Here is a 19758-nt window from a genome sequence, read left to right as displayed (position 1 = left end):
CAGCAGGATTATGAAAGCTCCTTCTTTCAAACAGTCATGATTTTAACAGGAAAGGATAATTTTCAATTAAGAAAATGACCTCTATAAAATAATATTGGCTGCATGAAAACATTGATCCATATCTTTTTTGAGGCTATTAAGGCATTGCAAAAAATGGAAAAACATGTCAATGACCGACCAGAAAGTATTGTACCCACATATGTCAATGACCGACAAGAAAGTATTCTACCCACAAAATGGTTCCAATTCAGTACAAGAGGGCGTGAAAGTTAAAAAGTCGCTCACCTGAGATACAAAAAAACTGACCTGCTTTATGCAGCCCAAGATATCAGAAACTTAAATGTTCTAACCAGAAAGTATTGTACCTATATAATGGTCAGGCATTGAAAAATCCACTCGACCGCTCGCATATGCGAGTGAAGTTGACGGTCGGGCGAGTAAAGTTTGTTAAATACTGACCGACCGGGCGAGTGCTGTTTTTCAAGTTGAGAAATATAAATTCAGTTCCAGAACTCCTGCCACATCGATACAAATTGCAAACAATTTTTCGAAAGAACAAAAAATGGGTTTAGTACACAAAGAAACTGCACTTTCGTTTTGACAATGAAAAATGATGTCACGGGCACAGTAAAAATAATTCTTGAAATCGGCTGCGCTCTTTTCGTAGGTGTCAGTGCTCTTAGCTTATCGATTAAAAGTGAAAAAAACAACAATTAAACATATTGGTCATTCCGTGAAGAATAAAATTTAATTTTTATGTAAATATCTACAAAAAATAATACATAACTGGTTAATTATAATACTTCTTATATTTAATGAAAAATAAACAGAAACAATAATTATTAATAAACAGAATAATTCGTGATCAAAATTTACCATATTGTTACCATTTGTCAATCAAGCGTGTCTTTCAGTAAAAGTTCGTCTGAAATATTTAAACTCAGCATGGAAAAGGGTTCTATTTTAAAATATCTGCAAGGTGGTTGAGACAGGGAACAGAAAGAAAGGTCATCAAAACGAGAAGCAGAAAGTATTGAGAAAAGGAAACAGGTGCAGAAAACGTAAGGAAAGCAAATAAAATCCATCAAATAATGTAGTTAATTTGTTTGCAGTTTAGTGTCACTATGTTAAGTAGGTTTAAAAGGTTCTGGTTGATCATAACTATAAATATAGATATATATTATATTTTTTAAATGCAGGGTGAGTAGATTTAAGTGAAGGGCGAGTGGATTGTCAGGCCTACTCGCCCTGCAGGGCGAGTGGCTCTGGAAAAATTCTTCAATGCCTGATGGTTATGTTTCAGAAAAAGGAAAGTGTAATGCTTATAAGCATTTCTATTTCATATGAGACTCACTCAGGGAAAACAAGGCTAAATGCATGTGCATAAAAAGTTGTCCCAGATTAGCCTGTGCAGTCTGAACAGGCTTATAATGGACAATCCTTTCCACTTTTGTGGAATTTTTCATTCAAAGGAAGTCTTCTTAATGAAAATAAGGCAAAGGTGGAAAGTGTCTATCTTTATTAGCCTGTGCAGAATGAACAGGCTAATCTGGGGCGACACTTTAAGCACTTACAGTAAAACCACTTTTCCCAAAGCGTTACTCATTTATTCATCTTTACACGTATGATGGTATACTCAGACATATCTACACATAGTAGTAACTGTATGATTGTATATTCAGATATCTCCACATAAATGTACACCATGAGGAAATGTACCAGAAAATGGGACTTAATGCATGTGTGTAAATTGTCGTCCCAGATTAGCCTAAGCAGTTTGCACAGTCTAATAAGAGTCGAAACTTTCCAGCTAGACTGGATTTTGGTTAAGAAGAGATTGCCATTAAACAATATATTCCATAAAAGCGTAAAGTATCATTTCTGATCAGCTCGTCCAGACTGCACATGCTAATCTGGGACTACAAATAAAGGCTCATGCTTTAAGCCCCATTTTCCTAAAGTGAGACTCATTTTTATTACCAGCATAATGGTGTACTCGGACATCTCCACATACATGTACTCCATGAGGAACTGTAGCAGAAGTTCGGCGGAGAGGTCTCGCAGGAATGGCTCCTTCTCGGTAAGGCCTGGCAAGTTGTTACCAAAATATTTGAAAATCTCGTATCTCAGATCCCCCAGCGAGTAACGGTCAGCGAGCTCCATTGTTAGTGGATAATCCAGCATACTCAAGTGACGAATCATGTAATCACAGCAGACGTCCAATATCCACTCCACGTGGAAGAATCTGGCAGCTTCAAGAATATCCGGAACTATTTTGCTTTCCACAGTCACATTGCCATGATAAAAGTAGTCCAGCATTGCACTGAATCCATCGGGGCTAATGTCTTTCAATTCAATCACAGTCTCGTCTTTTTCTTTCATTTCATGACTAAACATGGCTGCAAAGTAATCACTAGCGTCTGCCAATACTTTTTTATGACCCTTGAAATTGGATTTTCCAACAACCAGCTTTACATCACTCTTATAGTCATACATCTTGGCATTGACTTTCTCATATTTGTTATTGATATATTTCAGTTTGCTCTCCGATATATAAATAAATTCTAGAGCGGGTTTTTCATCTGCCTCCACATCACCGTTGTAAACATCTCCAACTGAACCGGAATCCACAATTTCAGCAGAGGCCATTTTAAAAATTAAATCTGGAAATCATTAAAAAATAAATGTTATTGGAAGAAATTTAATTATAACATATCAATTTGCAACTATCCTTTAATAAACCTATCTTTTTCAATGGAAGCATAACCTCTCTTTTATATCTCAACTAGCAAATCATTTATAATTTTACAATCTATAAACTCTGCAAACTAAAACAGATGGGTTTTTATGAGCCTTTTTAGATGAAATATAGTTACTGAACATATATCTGTATCAGTTAATACTTACGTGTTCAGTTATATAAAAAATATTCAAAATAAACTTACATATAACTGAGTTATATCAGCTAGTTTTATGTGAACAATATAATTATGAACCAAGCTATGATTTGTCATTTAGTAATATCTTCCCACTCAACAATGATGTCTTACTGATAACAGAGTATTTTTTCATCATTTATTATTCAGGTACATTTAAAGGAGTGTGAACAGGTATGTACAAATACAACATATTAAGTTCTGTTCTTTCAACCAGTCAGCTGTGAATTGAATTGTAAACTCTCTCATGCCTAACACAGATGCACATTTCATTCAACATTTTACAAAACATTAAGGTGTAAACCTCATGTATTTTTATAGTAAAGTTATTCATCAAAATTCAAGCTCTAATCAAGCAAGTAGTAAATATTTACCACTATAAGTATAAATTTTGATATAACTGTTTCTGATGAACATCTTTATAACCACAAACATAAAAAATGTACACTCATAGAAATTGATAATGTGACTTTAAATTAATATACCTGGGGTAATTGTTTGATGACAGTGTTTGGACATCATGAAATACTTAAAGGTTTAAATCTTGCCAAATTTACCACTATAAATGCTCTTGTGTTCCCATTGCAAGTTTCAATAACTTCTTTTAACTAGATTGTTTACTATTCAGCACATGAATTATGTCTGACTAGCCCTCTGTAAAAACTGGGCCAAATGCATGTTAATAAAATATCGTTCTGAATTAGCCTGTGCAGTCAATATCCGCTCATCAGGGACTAAACTTTCAGCTTTTTTTTATTTTTTCATTTAAAGGAAATCTCTTTTTAACGACAATCCAGTATAAACTAGAGCTTTGTCACAGACGCGACGAATACCCCCACATGCCGCATTGACACATAATATTTTGCATGTTGTCTTCACAAAAAACAGCGGACACCATGCTCAATTTTTAAAATGCACTAAGTGACCTTTGACCTAGTTTTTGACCCAGAAAGGCCCATGTTCTAATTTGGTCTTAATATCATCTCCATAAAACTTCTGACCAAGTTTGGTAAAGATCGGATGTAAACTACTTGAATTAGAGAGCGGACACCATGCTGAATGTTAAAAAACGCACTAAGTGACCCCGCGACCTAGTTTTAGGCCCGGAATGGCCCATGTTCAAACTTGTCCTAGAGATCATTTAGATAAAACTTGTGACCAAGTTTGGTGAGGATTGGATGAAAACTACTTGAATTAGAGAGCGGACAACATGGTGAGGTTTAAAATGCACTAAGTGACCCCGTGACCTTGTTTTGACCCCGCATGACCCATATTCAAACTTGCCCTAGACATAATCAAGATACAACTTCTGACCAATTTTGGTGAAGATTGGATAAAAACTACTTGAATTAGAGAGCGGACAACATGGTGAGGTTTAAAACACACTAAGTGACCCAGTGACCTAGTTTTTGACCCGGTATGGCCCATGGTCGAACTTGACCTACACATCATCTAGTTACAACTTCTGACCAAGTGTGGTGAAGATCGGATTTAAACTACTTGAAATAGAGAGCGGAAACCATGCTCAATGTGTAAAACGTGCTAAGTGACCCTGTGACCTATTTTTTGATCTGGCATGGCCCATGTTCGAACTTGGCCTTCAGATCATCTAAATAAAGCTTCTGACCAAGTTTGGTGAAGATCGGATGAAAACAACATGAATAAGAGAGAGGACACCATGCTGAATGTTAAAAAACGCACTAAGTGACCCCGTGTCCTAGTTTTTGACCCGGCAAGGCCCATGTTCGAACTTGGCCTAGACATCATGTAGATACAATTTCTGACCAAGTTAGGTGAAGATCGGATGAAAACTACTTGAATTTGAGAGCGGACAACATGCTGAATGTTTAAAACGCACTAAGTGACCCCATGACCTAGTTTTTGACCTGGCAAAGCCCATGTTCAAACTTGGCCTAGACATCATCTAGATACAACTTCTGACCAAGTGTGGTGAAGATCGGATGATAACTACTTGAATTAGAGAGCGGACAACATGCTGAATGTTTAAAAGGCACTAAGTGACCCTGTGACCTAGTTTTTGACCCAGCAACGCCCATGTTTGAACTTGGCCTAGACATCATCTAGATACAACTTCTGACCAAGTTTGGTGAAGATCGGATGAAAACTACTTGAATTAGAGAGCGGACACTTAATACGGACCGACAGACAGACTGACAGACCGACCGACCAACCGACCTACCGACCGACAGACAAGTTCACTCCTATATACCCCCCTAAACTTCGTTTGTGGGGGTATAATGAAAGTGTCATTTCAGATTGTGTTAAATGCACAGGCTAATCTGGGATGGTACTTTACAAACATACATTAAGCCTGGTTTTATAGAGAGTGACTCATGGTCATGGCTAGAGTATGTGCATGAAACTATAGACTGGTTCATGCATGAAACTATAGACTGGTTCATGCATGAAACTATAGACTGGTTCATTGAAATTCAAGGTTTATGTTGTTATTAATTGCGCTGTAGTATAAATGTTGAACTATGAATATATTATAATCCACAGGTACAGAGACAAGATGATACAGGCAGCCATAAAAAGATCTTTAAATGGGAGCTTTTATGCAGCCATGTCTGCCACATGCATTTTCATTGTAAGATAGTATAAGCTGAACATGCAAAAATGGGTCTTATGCCTGATGCAGCAAGGATTAGCTTATACCAGCCTGCGCAGTTGCTCAGTCTGTGTTGGAGATGCACTATCCACTAAAGTAATGCAAAGTTTTTTAACTCTAATTAGTGCAGAGGGTAGCTCCTGATCAGACTGTGTGACTGCCCAGGCTGATCAGACTGTGAGACTGCGCAGGCTGGTAAAGAGCTTCACTTGCAGCATGTGTCAGAAGACCCATTTTTGCACAACTCGTGTAGCAATATACAATAAATTTAACATGGCCCTAATGAATATTTAGTTGATGGCGTTTGATATAAAGGAAGCCTTTTCTAAATTTATTGCAAAAATATTTTGCATTATTGATATGGCTATTTCAAGAGATCTGTACAGAATCATGTTCAGAAATGCACAAACAAATTCTCAACCTGTAGACTAATGGAAAGATTTCTTAGTCCCATTAAATGAGCCAGATCATTTGGAGTGTAATCCCAGATAAGCCTGTGCAGTCAGCACTGAGATGCAGTTTACATCATAAATACCATACAAGTGGAAGGTTTGTACCCTCATTAGCCTGTGGCACTGTACAGGCTAATCTGGGATGACACTTTATGCACATGAATAAAGCCCAGTTTTCCAAAAAGAGGCTCTATTGGTTGTAGTCAAAATGATGACTTACATGACACTTTTTACAAGTTTTATTCTTACATCAAAATCAATTCATGCTTTTTTTTAACCAATGATATTATGTTCATAGAATGGATTCAATTTTGTAGCATAAATTTAGTTTTAGATATAAACTTATGGTATGTCATAAACATCGTGATGGCAGGTTTAAGTATTGCTTATGTTGCTTCTGCAGCTGATGATGGTAGTGATAGAACTATTAGACTTGAAGTACAAATATATAACACACGACAGGTAAGCTAGACTTCCCTGTATGAACACGTCATTAAAATTTAGATAATTTATTTCTTTAAGTAAAATTATTACAACAATATAGTTTTAGAAACCTGTTTAATAACAGGTCAATTACATTCCAATATATATTTTGTATCAGTAAAAAATTTCAAATGTTATGCAACAACAATATTATCAGGGCTCTAGATTGGCTCAGATTTTAGGGAGAAGTCACTTCTCCCTCAGCTCACAGCAGGGAAGATAGGGAGAAGTTTTTAGAAATAGGTAGAAGTTTTCAGAATCAGGGGGAAATGTAGCGATCGGTCTTAAATGGGACTTATTCTAGCAGACGGCTATTAGACATAAGGTTTTGTTAAGATGTTATTAACTTTTAAAGACAATCAGTCAGCTGTGACATCATAAACTAAAAAAGAACAAGAGCTGTCACCATAGAATGACTTATGCCCCCTATAAACGCTTGATAGAAGTTATAAGCTTTTTTCGAACCTAAACACAGATTTCCAAACCTAAACGCGGACCCTAAGTTCAAGGTCAAGGTCACAGGGGTCAAAATTTGTGTGCGTATGGAAAGGCCTTTTCCGTATACACATGCATACCAAATATGAAGGTTATATCTCAAGGGACATAGAAGTTATGAGCATTTTTCGAAACATAAACGCAGATTTCGAAACCTAAACGCCGACCCTAAGTTCAAGGTCAAGGTAACAGGGTTAAATTTTTTTGTGCGTATGGAAAGGCCTCGTCCATATACACATGCGTACCAAATATGAAGGTTATATCTCAAGGGACATAGAAGTTATGAGCATTTTTCAAAACCTAAACGCAGATTTCGAAACCTAAACGCGGACCCTTAGTTCAAGGTCAAGGTCATATGGGTAAAAAAAATTTGTGCGTATGGAAAGGCCTTGTCCATATACATATGCATACCAAATATGCAGGTTATATCTCAAAGAACATAGAAGTTATGAGCATTTTTCGAAACCTAAACGCAGATTTCGAAACCTAAACACAGACCCTAAGTTCAAGGTCAAGGTCACAGGGGTAAAATTTGTGTGCATATGGAAAGGCCTTGTCCATATACACATGCAGACCAAATATGAAGGTTATATCTCAAGGGACATAGAAGTTATGAGCATTTTTCGAAACATAAACGCAGATTTTGAAACCTAAACGCGGACCCTAAGTTCAAGGTCAATGTCACAGGGGTAAAAGTTTTTGTGCGTATGGAAAGGCCTTGTCCATATACAAATGCATACCAAATATGAAGGTTATATCTCAAGGGACATAGAAGTTATGAGCATTTTTCGAAACCTAAACGCAAAGTGTGACGGAAAGACAGACAGACGGACAGTCCGATCACTATATGCCACCTTTTCTTTGAAAAGGGGTATAAAAACAATTTAAATAACATATCTTTTATTGTAATAAAATCTCAATTTAAGTGTCAGATTTTAACCATTATGCATATATATTATAGATACATGTATATAGTCATCATATATACTTTAAAACAAACATAACATCACTCTTAAACAAGAATTATATCAGTGTCATTTTTCTAGAAAATATTATCATGAATTTACAAGAAAGAATACAATCAAGGTTGTGGGTGTGATTTTTTAAAGTTATTCTAGGAGCAAGTTTTTTTTAGTACAATACGTAATATTGTCAACCAGACCATCTGTAACACCGCATGTATATTCGTCATTCTATAAAAATATTAAGAACGTCGAACGTAAATTAAAATCGACGAACCATACCGTATCCGAAAACGACTGTCAGAAAACATGTTGAGATACTTCTTTGCACATGAAATAAAATATGCATATCGTTCGACTGCAGAAAATACAAACCAGTACCCTGTAACCTAGAAAATATGCAATCAATATATAATTTGGTTGAAATATTGTTTTAAAATGTGATATTGCTGTGCTTTACTTTACACAAAGATACATTATTTAAAATTGCGAGATGGCGGACAATTGCAACATGCGCAGAATTGTACGGTTTTCGGAAAGTAGCGAAGAGGATTCGTCAATTACTGCTCATGTCTGTGCCAGCTGCTTATCAATCAGAAATCAATAAATAAAAGACTGTCCAAAATCGGCACCAAGCGAAGCAAGAGAGGGCACAACGGTTTATTGTGTCATCTGGACACTATAATTGTTTTCAATTAGCTATCAATTAGCGAGATCATGTGATCGGACGTAATCCCTCGCTACTGAGCTGGAACATTATGTAACGCTCCCATTGGCTGATGTCGCCAAGCGTTACACTTAGCGGTGCCTGTATCGGCAATCAATATACGCCCGAAGGCGTGGTTTCAATTCTATTGACAGGCATTGTGTATTCCCAGGGGATTTTGACAAATGTTGTAAATGCCGCAAAGCGAAAATTAAGGTGAAGTTTTTTTCGCTGTGAGGTTGGATTACGGGGACGTTTTGAATCTTAAAGCGACTTTGTCGATGAAGTCGCCAAGTTGCGAGAGCCCTGATTATACACATGATGTGTTGTAATGCATGGCATTCCTACAGTGTTGTAATTGATTGGTCATATTAATGTAACTTCACAAACATGTGTGCTTTATAAACCAGAATATACTTGTAACACAACAATGTCTTGTATAAAATTAATCAGAAAATCAACATTTTTTCACCATGCATTGTGCAATGTTACAGGATTAAACAAACCCAAAAGTCTCCCATTGTTACAAAGAAGGATCAGCAGTAAAATGTTGAAGTTAGACTTTGCTATAAATGAAGGATTAAACGTAATAAAGCTACCTATGGCTACGTCTTAAAGGGACAATGTCAAAGTTGTGCGATTGATCAATAAGTTGTTGCAATTATGAATTGTAGTAACCTTTAGTGTCAAGCTTTTTATGTCAATATCAGTATCCATGATGGAAAATATATATACAATAACATATAATAATCAGAAAAAATATTAATGTTCACTTTTTCAAAACAATTGTGTTACCAAATAGATAGAGATGGTGCTTTAAATAAATGCAAATGTTATTGATTATAATCATTCATATGGTTTACGCCACATTCCATACTGATGAATGTATGAGTACATGTACTATATAGTACACAAGTTCACAAATATACATAAATACTTGTAAGTCCACCAAAGAAAAATATGCATTTATTTTTCGAATTCCTTATAAAGTCTAAATATTGCATTTTATCAATTACCTTAACCTATTTAACAATTAAAATTTGAGCTTGGTCACATGAAAATGGGTGGAATGGGTCATGCAAGATTTCATTTGTGGACAGTCTCCTGGTAACTTGTCACAAGACTGTGCATATGCGCAGGCTGGTAAGGATATATATATATATATATATATATATATATATATATATATATATATATATATATATATATATATAGGCTGCATATGGAATAAAACCCATTTTTGCATGGAGCAACTCATATTATATGCACAGCAGTTAACTCATAATACTTTTAAGCATAACAATCTGAAAGCATTAAAAATAAAGCAGCAGAAAAGATATGATTGTGTGCATTAAATATCAGTTGATATGAATATTAATGTGCAGACATATTAACTGCATGAATAATTATAATTTTCACACTCTCAAATGTATTATGTTCAGCCATGAACTTAAACCAAAGGGTAAATAATACACTAAAATACAAGTAGCAAAACACTTACCCTGGTGAAATAACAAACTCCAAGATAACAATGGGCCCCAACGAGTTTCAATCCCAAGCAGGCTAGACTACCAGTGACAGTTACAAATACAGCAGTAAATGTGTTTCAATGTTAAAACCACAGGTAAATCTGTCACATTTCAAGCCAGCCATTTGTAACCCACCATAAAACTCCCACATTAAACCACTCCGCTTAACAATATTACACAGGTATGGGCTGTACAGATGAACAGTCACTTGCTGTAATGAAGTGCTGGTGCAAATCAATTTAGGATCATTTAAGTTAAAGGGTTGATGGAGAAATTTGTGGTCTTATTTTATATACATGTAATTTACTAGTAAACATGCCACACAATTATAGTCCAGTGGGATTAAAACTATATTATTAAGTTTGTTTATTTGTATTTAATACATAGTTTAAAATATACTTAAGACATACAGGTTTTCCAAAATTAACACCTTTTGTTAATAAATTTCAGAAACTGCATCAAACAAAACAAAATTCAATAAAAGACATAACTTAGTATTAAACAAGTGTCATTGTTACATGGATATATCTGTCAAAGAAGCCTTTTTTCAGAGGTTATTATCGGACAAAGTCTAATGCATCAGTTCCTTATATTTTACAAATGCCCTTGAGATGTTATTTAGATGTTGACCTAAGGGGCCTGTTTATTTTGTATGAAACTCCTGTTTTGATATGCCTGTACCTTCTGCAAATGTAATTGACCGTTGCTCTGGGAAGACAGGGCTTAATGCATGTGCATAAAGTGTCTCCCATTAGCCTCTGCAGTCAGCACAGGCTTATCAGGGATGACACTTTTTGCCTTAACTGGATTTTCGCTTAAAAATACTTCCTTTAAACCAAGAATACTATAAAAGGGCATCGTGTAGTCCATGATTAGCCTGCGCACACTGCACAAGCTATTCAGAGAATACACTTTATGAACATGAATTAACCCATTCATGCCTGGTGGACTCTCCCATCGTTCTAAATTGGATACATTTATTTCCAAAATTAGGGACGTCTGGTATATTTATTTCTATTTTTAGAATATTTCTGACAGAAATTCCTTTTAGCAAACAGCGCAGACCCAGATGAGATCATGCGGCGTATCATCTGGGTCTACGCTGTTTGCCAAGGCCTTTTTTCTAGACGCTAGGCATAAATGGGTTAAGCCCAGTATTCTCAGAACAAAACACAATTACGTATTCAACCCGTGCTGTTAAAAGTGATGCTTCTGACACTCTGTTTACATTTGAATATGATATTGACCTCTGACATGGGGACCTTGTTCTGGCACACATTGCCCATCATTCTCTGTTGCAGAGTTATTGGAAACATTCCTCAATCCTTGGTGGATTTAACCTTTGACCTTGAGATGAGACCTTGAACTTTAAACAAAAGTGCGTGCTTTTGTATCAGTATGCCTATTATTATTGCCAATTAATGTTAAACTTCATCCATGCTGGACAAAGTTATGTTCTGGACAAAATGTTTAATACCTTGCAGTTTCAGAAAGTTGTCACTTTGATTATCTATAATTTTATCTTCTGCAAACTGCAAAGTTATCACAGAAAATTTAGAATATTAATTGTGTACATTATGTGATCTGCAATAAAGTGAGTGATCTAAAAACAAGATCTGTCCAAAGACATCAAGCAAGACTATAATCTTCCACCTTGCTGGTGTTATGTATATTTTCAGATGCACACTAACTTAACACAAAATTACAGCAAAATACTTCAATTTGAACATAAGTCATTAAACATTTTTTTTTCTTATTTTAATATCATTGTTCTTCAGCTGACTGGCCTCAAATGCTATCCAATGTAAGATCCGCATGTAATCCACCTACACACAAAAAATCATAAAAATATCACTATCCTTACTGAATTAATTTGAAAGAAACATTTTATCAGGTAACCCAACAAGCCCCACAAGCAAAATACAGGGTCTCCATGCAAACCTGCTACTGTTAAAGGGACTTGTTCACAGATTTTGGTACATTTTAAAGTTTGTCATTAAATGCTTTAAATAGTTAACTATAACCACCAAAATTAAAAAGCTCCATTATAAAACAATAAAAAAGAGAGAAAAAAAGAGAATTATTTTTAACCACATCTGAGATCGACTCACTGTCTTGGAGTAAAAGGTTTGCACCTAACCACTCGGTCATCTGTGCTACTGTAGATTCTTTTATTTTTTATTTTTATATAAGCAATCCATGTAATGTCCCACAGCATATTATAATAAAAACAGAAACCTCCAAATTTTTCAATCGTTTAGTGATTGTAACACTTTATAATTTTATAAATTTCTAACGATGATTTTTCGTAGACGAAAATTTATTTTCAGAATGATTCTCTGTCATTTGTGTTATTTTGTTCACAGATGTATATTGTTCATGTATTTTTTGAATTTGTGACAAAAAGTTTGTGGAAAATAATCATTTTGACAAACTGTGTCCCTAAAAAAGCACTCATTTTGGCAGGGTTCAATTTTTTAAACCTAAATCACAGTTAAGAGTAATGGAACTTCTTAAGTGATCTCACACAATGAACCCAAACACATGTGTTAATTAAATACGTGTAGTAGAGACAGTGTTGTAGAGAGGTTCACATTTACTAAAACCTTGCATGCTGAGAAATTTGTCGTCTGCTAAAATGTCGTCTCCTGAATTTCTAAAATAAGCATTTTCTTTGATTTTTTTCAAAGAATACTATCAGAATAGAAAACAGTTTGGATCCTGATGAGACGCCACATTCTGTGGCGTCTCATCTGGATCCAAACTGTTTGCAAAGGCCTTCAAAATCCGGTTCCAGCACTGAAAGAGTTCAAGCAGAGCATTACATGGCCGCCGATGCCAAATTTGGCTAACTTAAAGTTCAGCTTAGTCAATCTGTTGAATGGTCGAGCGAAAAGAGTATGTGCCACTTTAATTTTGCCAAGGGTTTTCAGAACAGAAGTGGACAATATTGAGAATGCAAGGTTTTGTTTAAATATGCATTTTGATATATAAATCCACCAAGTTTGTTACATCACCTGTGACATATTGTAATATGAAACAACCCTTCTAAAGTTTACTTTTCTGGGCTAGCTGCCAGGACAGAAAGTTACATCAGGTGGTCTGTGTTGAATTGGGAGTCAAGACTTCAGGACTGGCACAACATTTGTTAAAATGACAGAAAAAAATTGTAAAAGATTTGAAAACAAAGTGTAAATACTAAATAACTTGTATTTTTGTATGTGCTTGTATGCCTTTGAAAAAGGAATTCATTTAACAATCTGAGAGCAGAGACAAGTTTAGAAGTTTAAACTACCAATAAAACAAAATGGCTGCTGTATCTTCATTTCACAAAGGATCAGACTCTTTTCTGGATTTTAGTTGTTCACCATGCAGTGAAGAAGGGAAGGAAACTGAAGCTATATTTTACTGTGAACAGTGTGTCCATTTTTTTTGTGGCGAGTGTTGCAAACCTCATACACAATTGTTCAAGACACACAGCCCATATGGGAGGGGAGACATGAAAAAATGGCCAGTTTCCAAGGCCACCAAAGACTTGGTAGAAAAATGTGAAGCACATGCTGGTCAAAAAGTAATGATGTTCTGTGAGGACCACAGGGAACTGTGCTGTAGTAGTTGTTATGTGGACATTCATAGGTATGAAACACACACTGGTACCAAACTTATCATGTTCTTCAATGACTTATTCCCACATTATAGAGAATACTGTGAAACCATTTATTTTCGACAGCACAAAATTTCGTCATTTTTATAAAAATGACGATTTCGTCAGCACTTAAATTCGCCGATTTCTGATTTTGAATTTAAAAAAAATGCGTCAGTCAATATCTGATTTTTGTGTAATACATATTCGCGATTAATCGAAGTTGCGAAAAATCGTGGTACGAATGCGGGAACACACTTGAGAATCACTGCAGGAGGTGGGGCCTGTTTGTCACATGCCAATTAACTAGTCTTTTGTTATCAAGGGACAGTAATGGACCCTCTTAATGTATGCCATTCACACGTTCATTGTTATGATTAGCGGACAAGTGGAATCGAATAACCGTTAACGAGTGTTTGTAACAACGAAGCCAATTGCCAATTAGTCTTAATCTATTGATCACACATCGTCATCTTTTCATTTGGTTTATTGTCTTTCATCGGCATTCGCTGCCAGATGGCTAATATGCAACACCCCTGAAAAACACAATGCACCTAATGGGTAATAAAGTTATAAACAATTAGCGCTAATTCATTACCATTCTACATAAACGAAGTCAACGCATTCGATACAGCTGTACTGCACACGCGTTTTAAAGAAGTGTAACGTGTCAGTTAAGTACCTTGTTTAATCTACATCCCTTTGTGTCAAAACCGGATTAATCTTGATTACGAAACAGCAGTGAATGTGTGCATGGATTATGTTGGAATTTAATGCCTCATGTCTACGGTAAAGTTTTAAAATATTGTTCAACTTAGTGTTTGTTTTTGTTCAAACATAGAGCATAATTGTTCGTTAGGATCTTAAATTCGCCAATCGGTCGACTGACGAAATTTATGAAAATTAATGCCTGACGATTAATAATGGTTTCACAGTGACTTGATTAAATATTATTAAAAGTTATAAGTGAACATGTTTATGACCCTGTTAAGTCAAGAAGATCTGTTACAAAAATTGTTATGACAACAAGGCCCAGCCTGACATGTTGTTTTCATTATGGGCCTGATTACCCACTGATTTAATATTATACAGATGTACTTGTAATTTCCAAGGAACCTACAATACTGCACTAAACAGCTTAGACCCAAGTTTCAATAATAATAGTTTAAATAATTTCATAAACAAGGCTCAGATTTGTGTGTGTCCCAAATATTCTAACAAGAGCACCGCATAACGGAGGCCACGCTCGGCTGCGAAAGCTTGTCAGATTTTTTTTTTTTAGAGGTCACAGTGACCTTGACCTTTGACCTAGTGAATCAAAAATGGGTGTGGCGTGTAGAACTCATCAAGGTGCATCTACATATGAAGTTTCAAAGTTGTAGGTGGAAGGACTTTGATTTTAGAGCCAATGTTAAAAACCTTTACAAACCTTGACACGGACTGCGGACACGACGAGCTGGCTATGACAATACCTCTGGTTTTCTCCAAAAACAGCCAAGCTAAAAATCACCACAAACAACCAATCTAAAGGTTCTGTCATTGACTTTTAATTTCTTTCCTCATTTCATTGATTGACCTTGACCTTTAACGTTCTTAACTCGTATGGCTGATTAACCCTGACCTTTAATCCAAGGAGCCAATCACCAATAGTTTTCAATCTTACATCTATTGCAAAACAGCCTTAAAATCTGACAATATCTGATCCTTATGGTTGCTTAATTAACAACATCAAAAATATTCACACGGAAGCTGTCAGTCAATGGTATGAAATGAGCACTGCCATGGTACAAACAAATTTCTTGCAATAATGGTTGAATATAATAATGAACAAGAACTGTGTTTGTGAAACACAATACTCCTACTGCCCTTTGAAGCCACACGCAGCTATTTTAGAAACAAGGTTATATTTTGAATGTAAAGGTTACAGTGACCTTGACCTTTGTGACCTAGTAACCTTAAACCATGTTTGATTGTAGATCTCAATGAGATGCATGCACATGTGAAGTTTAAAGAAAATAGACCCAATAGTTTTCATTTTATGACAGACAGACAGACAGACAGACAGACAGGCAGGCAGGCAGGCAGGCAGGCAGGCAGGCAGGCAGGCAGGCAGGCAGGCAGGCAGGCAGGCAGGCAGGCAGGCAGGCAGGCAGGCAGGCAGGCAGCAGGCAGGCAGGCAGGCAGGCAGGCAGGCAGGCAGGCAGGCAGGCAGGCAGGCAGGCAGGCAGGCAGGCAGGCAGGCAGGCAGGCAGGCAGGCAGGCAGGCAGGCAGGCAGGCAGGCAGGCAGGCAGGCAGGCAGGCAGGCAGGCAGGCAGGCAGGCAGGCAGGCAGGCAGGCAGGCAGGCAGGCAGGCAGGCAGGCAGGCAGGCAGGCAGGCAGGCAGGCAGGCAGGCAGGCAGGCAGGCAGGCAGGCAGGCAGGCAGGCAGGCAGGCAGGCAGGCAGGCAGACAGACAGACAGACAGACAGACAGACAGACAGACAGACAGACAGACAGACAGACAGACAGACAGACAGACAGACAGACAGACAGACAGACAGACAGACAGACAGACAGACAGACAGACAGACAGACAGACAGACAGACAGACAGACAGACAGACAGACAGACAGACAGACAGACAGACAGACAGACAGACAGACAGACAGACAGACAGACAGACAGACAGACAGACAGACAGGACTTGAATAAAATTGAGCCTCATTCTGGGAAAACTGGACATAATGCATGTGTGTAAAGTGTTTAGCTATGCTCTTTCCACTTTTATTGTATTACTAGTACTTGTTACAAAAATCTCTTCTTCATGAAAATCCAATATAGAGGTGTCCTCCCTGATTTACCCGTGTGGACTTCATTAAGCTTGATTTTCCCACTCCTCCCTGATTTACCCGTGCGGACTTCATTAAGCTTGATTTTCCCACAGCACAACGTATATTATACTTATATTTCAGGCAGTGCAGTGGGATAAAAATGATTGCAGAATCAGTACCTGATAGTCCAGAGGATCTTCAACAGCTTTTAGAAGGCATGAACACAACTTTTGACAAGCTCAATGAAATGCAAAACAACCAAGAAAAGAGCATACAGTCAGTTGAAAACTCATTTTATGACATACAACAAGGTATAAGAGATTTCAGGCAAACAATAAATTCCGCTTTGGACCAGATGGAAAGTGCAACATGTACACAAATGGCTACTCATAGATTTTCACTGACAGGCAACATTAAGACCAATGCTGAATACTTTGCTCGGCATAAGGGAGAACTGAAACAATTGAGTGAATCTTTGCAAGAGCTTGTGAATAAAAATAAGAAAGAACTGACCTTCATCGCCAGCAGAAAATGTCATGACAAGATGAAGTGGTCTGAAGAAAATCTGGGGAAGACAGCCCATCATCAAAAGTTTCCAAATGTACTCATATTCCAGGCAAACGCCGACATACTGCAGTATCTCTCAAAACAACTCATCCTAGGAACGATTCTGTATGGGAACCCAGATAAGGTCATGACCATCATTAAGAAGACCAAGTACTCTTTAGGTAAACTTCCCACCTTAGACAGAGATGATTTGACAAACATCATAGACATTTGTGGGCTTCCCAATGACAAGATCATTGTTGCTCACAAGGGTACCAAAACTCTGACACTTTTGGATCAACACTACAAGATTGTCAGCCAATGTTGCGCATATTCTTATCCCAAGTCAATTTGTCAAATATCTTCTACTTTGTTGGCCATCGCTTCAAATGAGGACACAAACCGTCAACGGTGCACTGTCCAATTCATAAACGTGATTGATAATGAGCTGGACCTGGGAACAATGTTTTGGTTAGATCATACCTGCACCAGTATCGCCTACCATCAAGACAGTCTATTTATCACGTCAGGCACTGCCTTGAACCAATACTCTTTGATTGGAAAACTGGTAAAAAGGCTGTACCAGGACCCATCTGGTCTTCGAACAGGTAACAAGCATGTCTACTGTATACAATTCAAATTAAAAAACATATAGCCTTCAAAATATTCATTTTTACACGAAATTGACTAAAATAAATTTATGCTATTATTCTCACAATATTTTTTTTACAGTTCACAAGTGTGTTGTTGGACCCAACTGTGGAAAGCTGTACATTACAAATTTGGATCAAAACAAACTCCTTACTCTCAATGCGGATGGAGCTCTTCTCTCGATCTTCACTGACCCCCAAATTACTGATGCTTTCACAGTATATGTGACACCTTTGGGACAAGTGTTAGTCTGTGATGGATCATCCAAAACTATCATTCAGCTGGATGGAGAGGGAAAGAGCAAACTGGCTACCCTTGCCACAGGGCAAGATGGAGTGAGTGGCCCAATGTCCCTCTGCTACAACACAAACACTGACTCATTGATTGTTGCTCTGTGGTACAATAACACAATGTTGGTGTTTGATGTTTTACCAGAAACTTTTCCTCGGAAATTCAGATATCCAAAATTCAAATGTCTGTAAGGCTATGAAAAAACACTTATACCATGATTAGGGGTCAAACTTGAATCCGATTCGCAGTTAGAAAAATAACTCATGGATCTGGGACAAAGCTTATGCCAACCATACTTGGTCCAATGCAGGAAAGGGAAGATACAGAGTTTATTTGTAGATAGATTATATATTTGGGGTTATATTGTCGAAAAGTTCATTTTAAGCATTCTTGTCATTCCAAATAACGTGAATGTGCACAACAAATGCAAGTAAGTCGATTTATGGTATTCTGAAAACGGTAAAAATATTTGGGACAAATAAATGACAAATTTCTGAAGCAGCATTTCATTCATGCCTTCACATTAAAGTAAGAAATGTTTTATTAAAGGATAAACATGTGTAGTAGATTTTCCTCTCCTTTTACAATTTTAACCAGAAAATAATGATAAAAAGAATGACATTATTGCCCTACAATATAAACATATATTTATTTATTATGTGGTGTTTACTTATTGAATAGTAGCATAATACTCTTGCTTCAAATAGATTAACCGTCTTTATTTCTTACATTCTTTTGCTTTAGAAAACGCATCATAAAATGCAGTTTAATTTTTTTCAAAACTTCTTTAAATCCTGATACAAACCGACCTGAATTTCATGTTTTTTTTAAATAATGTTGCCCTGCCAACCCAAATCATAATGCCAAGAGAGGCATGTGAAAGGGAAACAAGAGGGCCAAGATGGCCCTAGTTCGCTCACCTGAGAGGAGTCGGTTCATTCAATCTTTACCTAATGTCAAACTTGACCTAGATATTGACCAGACAAACATCCTGGTCAAGTTTCATTATTATTGAACCAAAACTCTGGCGTAGGGAGTGTTTTTGTTTTTGTAAGATTTGAAATGGTGACCTATATTTTTAGTTGACCCCCCTTACCAAACATCAAACTTTTCTTACAAGGATTTTGCATAATATAATGAAAATTTGGACAATCTAAGGGCAATAATTATGGCATTAATTTGATAATGTGTATTAACTAAAATGTATCATCTCAGACGCGTAGAGTACCTAGATCTCTTAAATGTTTTTTCTTAAAAGTCACCATTCAACCTGACATGTTTGTACGGTAATATATTGGCAATTGTTCCTTAAATAATATACTCAATAACAAATATATAATAATATACTCAATAACAAATATTTGTATTTATTAAACAAAATATAAATTACGCTGATAAACACATTGTAATATAAGGACAACAATTAATGTATACATAATATAAACAATGGTATTCTTTAAATAAATATAAATTACGCTGATGAACTAATTATAAGGAAAACAATTAATTTTTACATAATATATACAATGACATGATCGGCACATTTTTGTAACAAATAACTATCAGATCAGGAAACCTTAAATTTGGTATACCTATGCACCTTATACTCTAGTTACGTAGTG

The 19758-nt window shown here is 36.5% G+C and overlaps 2 protein-coding genes across 6 annotated transcripts in view; one reads left to right on the top strand and one right to left on the bottom strand.

Annotated features, from left to right (window-relative positions):
* Positions 1-19758, bottom strand: part of LOC127844721 (kelch-like protein 15) — a 49218-nt gene that overhangs the window by 15042 nt on the left and 14418 nt on the right. For 2 of the 5 annotated variants that reach the window (XM_052375151.1, XM_052375155.1), the window contains exon 2: positions 1981-2663. In XM_052375151.1, the coding sequence (XP_052231111.1) occupies positions 1981-2663 (683 nt within the window). Of the gene's footprint in view, positions 1-1980; positions 2664-2907; positions 3045-10167; positions 10393-19758 lie in introns of those variants that run through there. The other 3 variants (XM_052375152.1, XM_052375153.1, XM_052375154.1) reach the window with 3 other exon arrangements.
* On the top strand, positions 13308-18757 carry LOC127844722 (uncharacterized). The gene is made up of 3 exons (XM_052375156.1): positions 13308-13831; positions 16790-17802; positions 17927-18757. Exons 1-3 carry the CDS (start codon positions 13503-13505, stop codon positions 18325-18327), a joined length of 1743 nt encoding a protein of 580 aa, XP_052231116.1. The 5' UTR covers positions 13308-13502; the 3' UTR covers positions 18328-18757.

This window comes from Dreissena polymorpha, chromosome 9 (genome assembly GCF_020536995.1).
Source record: "Dreissena polymorpha isolate Duluth1 chromosome 9, UMN_Dpol_1.0, whole genome shotgun sequence".
In the NCBI taxonomy this organism is placed as follows: domain Eukaryota; kingdom Metazoa; phylum Mollusca; class Bivalvia; order Myida; family Dreissenidae; genus Dreissena; species Dreissena polymorpha.
This window is presented reverse-complemented; position numbering and strand designations above follow the sequence as displayed.

Bases quoted from the DNA above. Each gene is read 5' to 3' on its own strand.
- LOC127844722 (XM_052375156.1), top strand. From the start codon at position 13,503: ATGGCTGCTGTATCTTCATTTCACAAAGGATCAGACTCTTTTCTGGAT. The intron at 13,832-16,789 runs GTATGAAACACA...CTTATATTTCAG, and splicing joins TGTTATGTGGACATTCATAG to GCAGTGCAGTGGGATAAAAA. The intron at 17,803-17,926 runs GTAACAAGCATG...TTTTTTTTACAG, and splicing joins CCCATCTGGTCTTCGAACAG to TTCACAAGTGTGTTGTTGGA.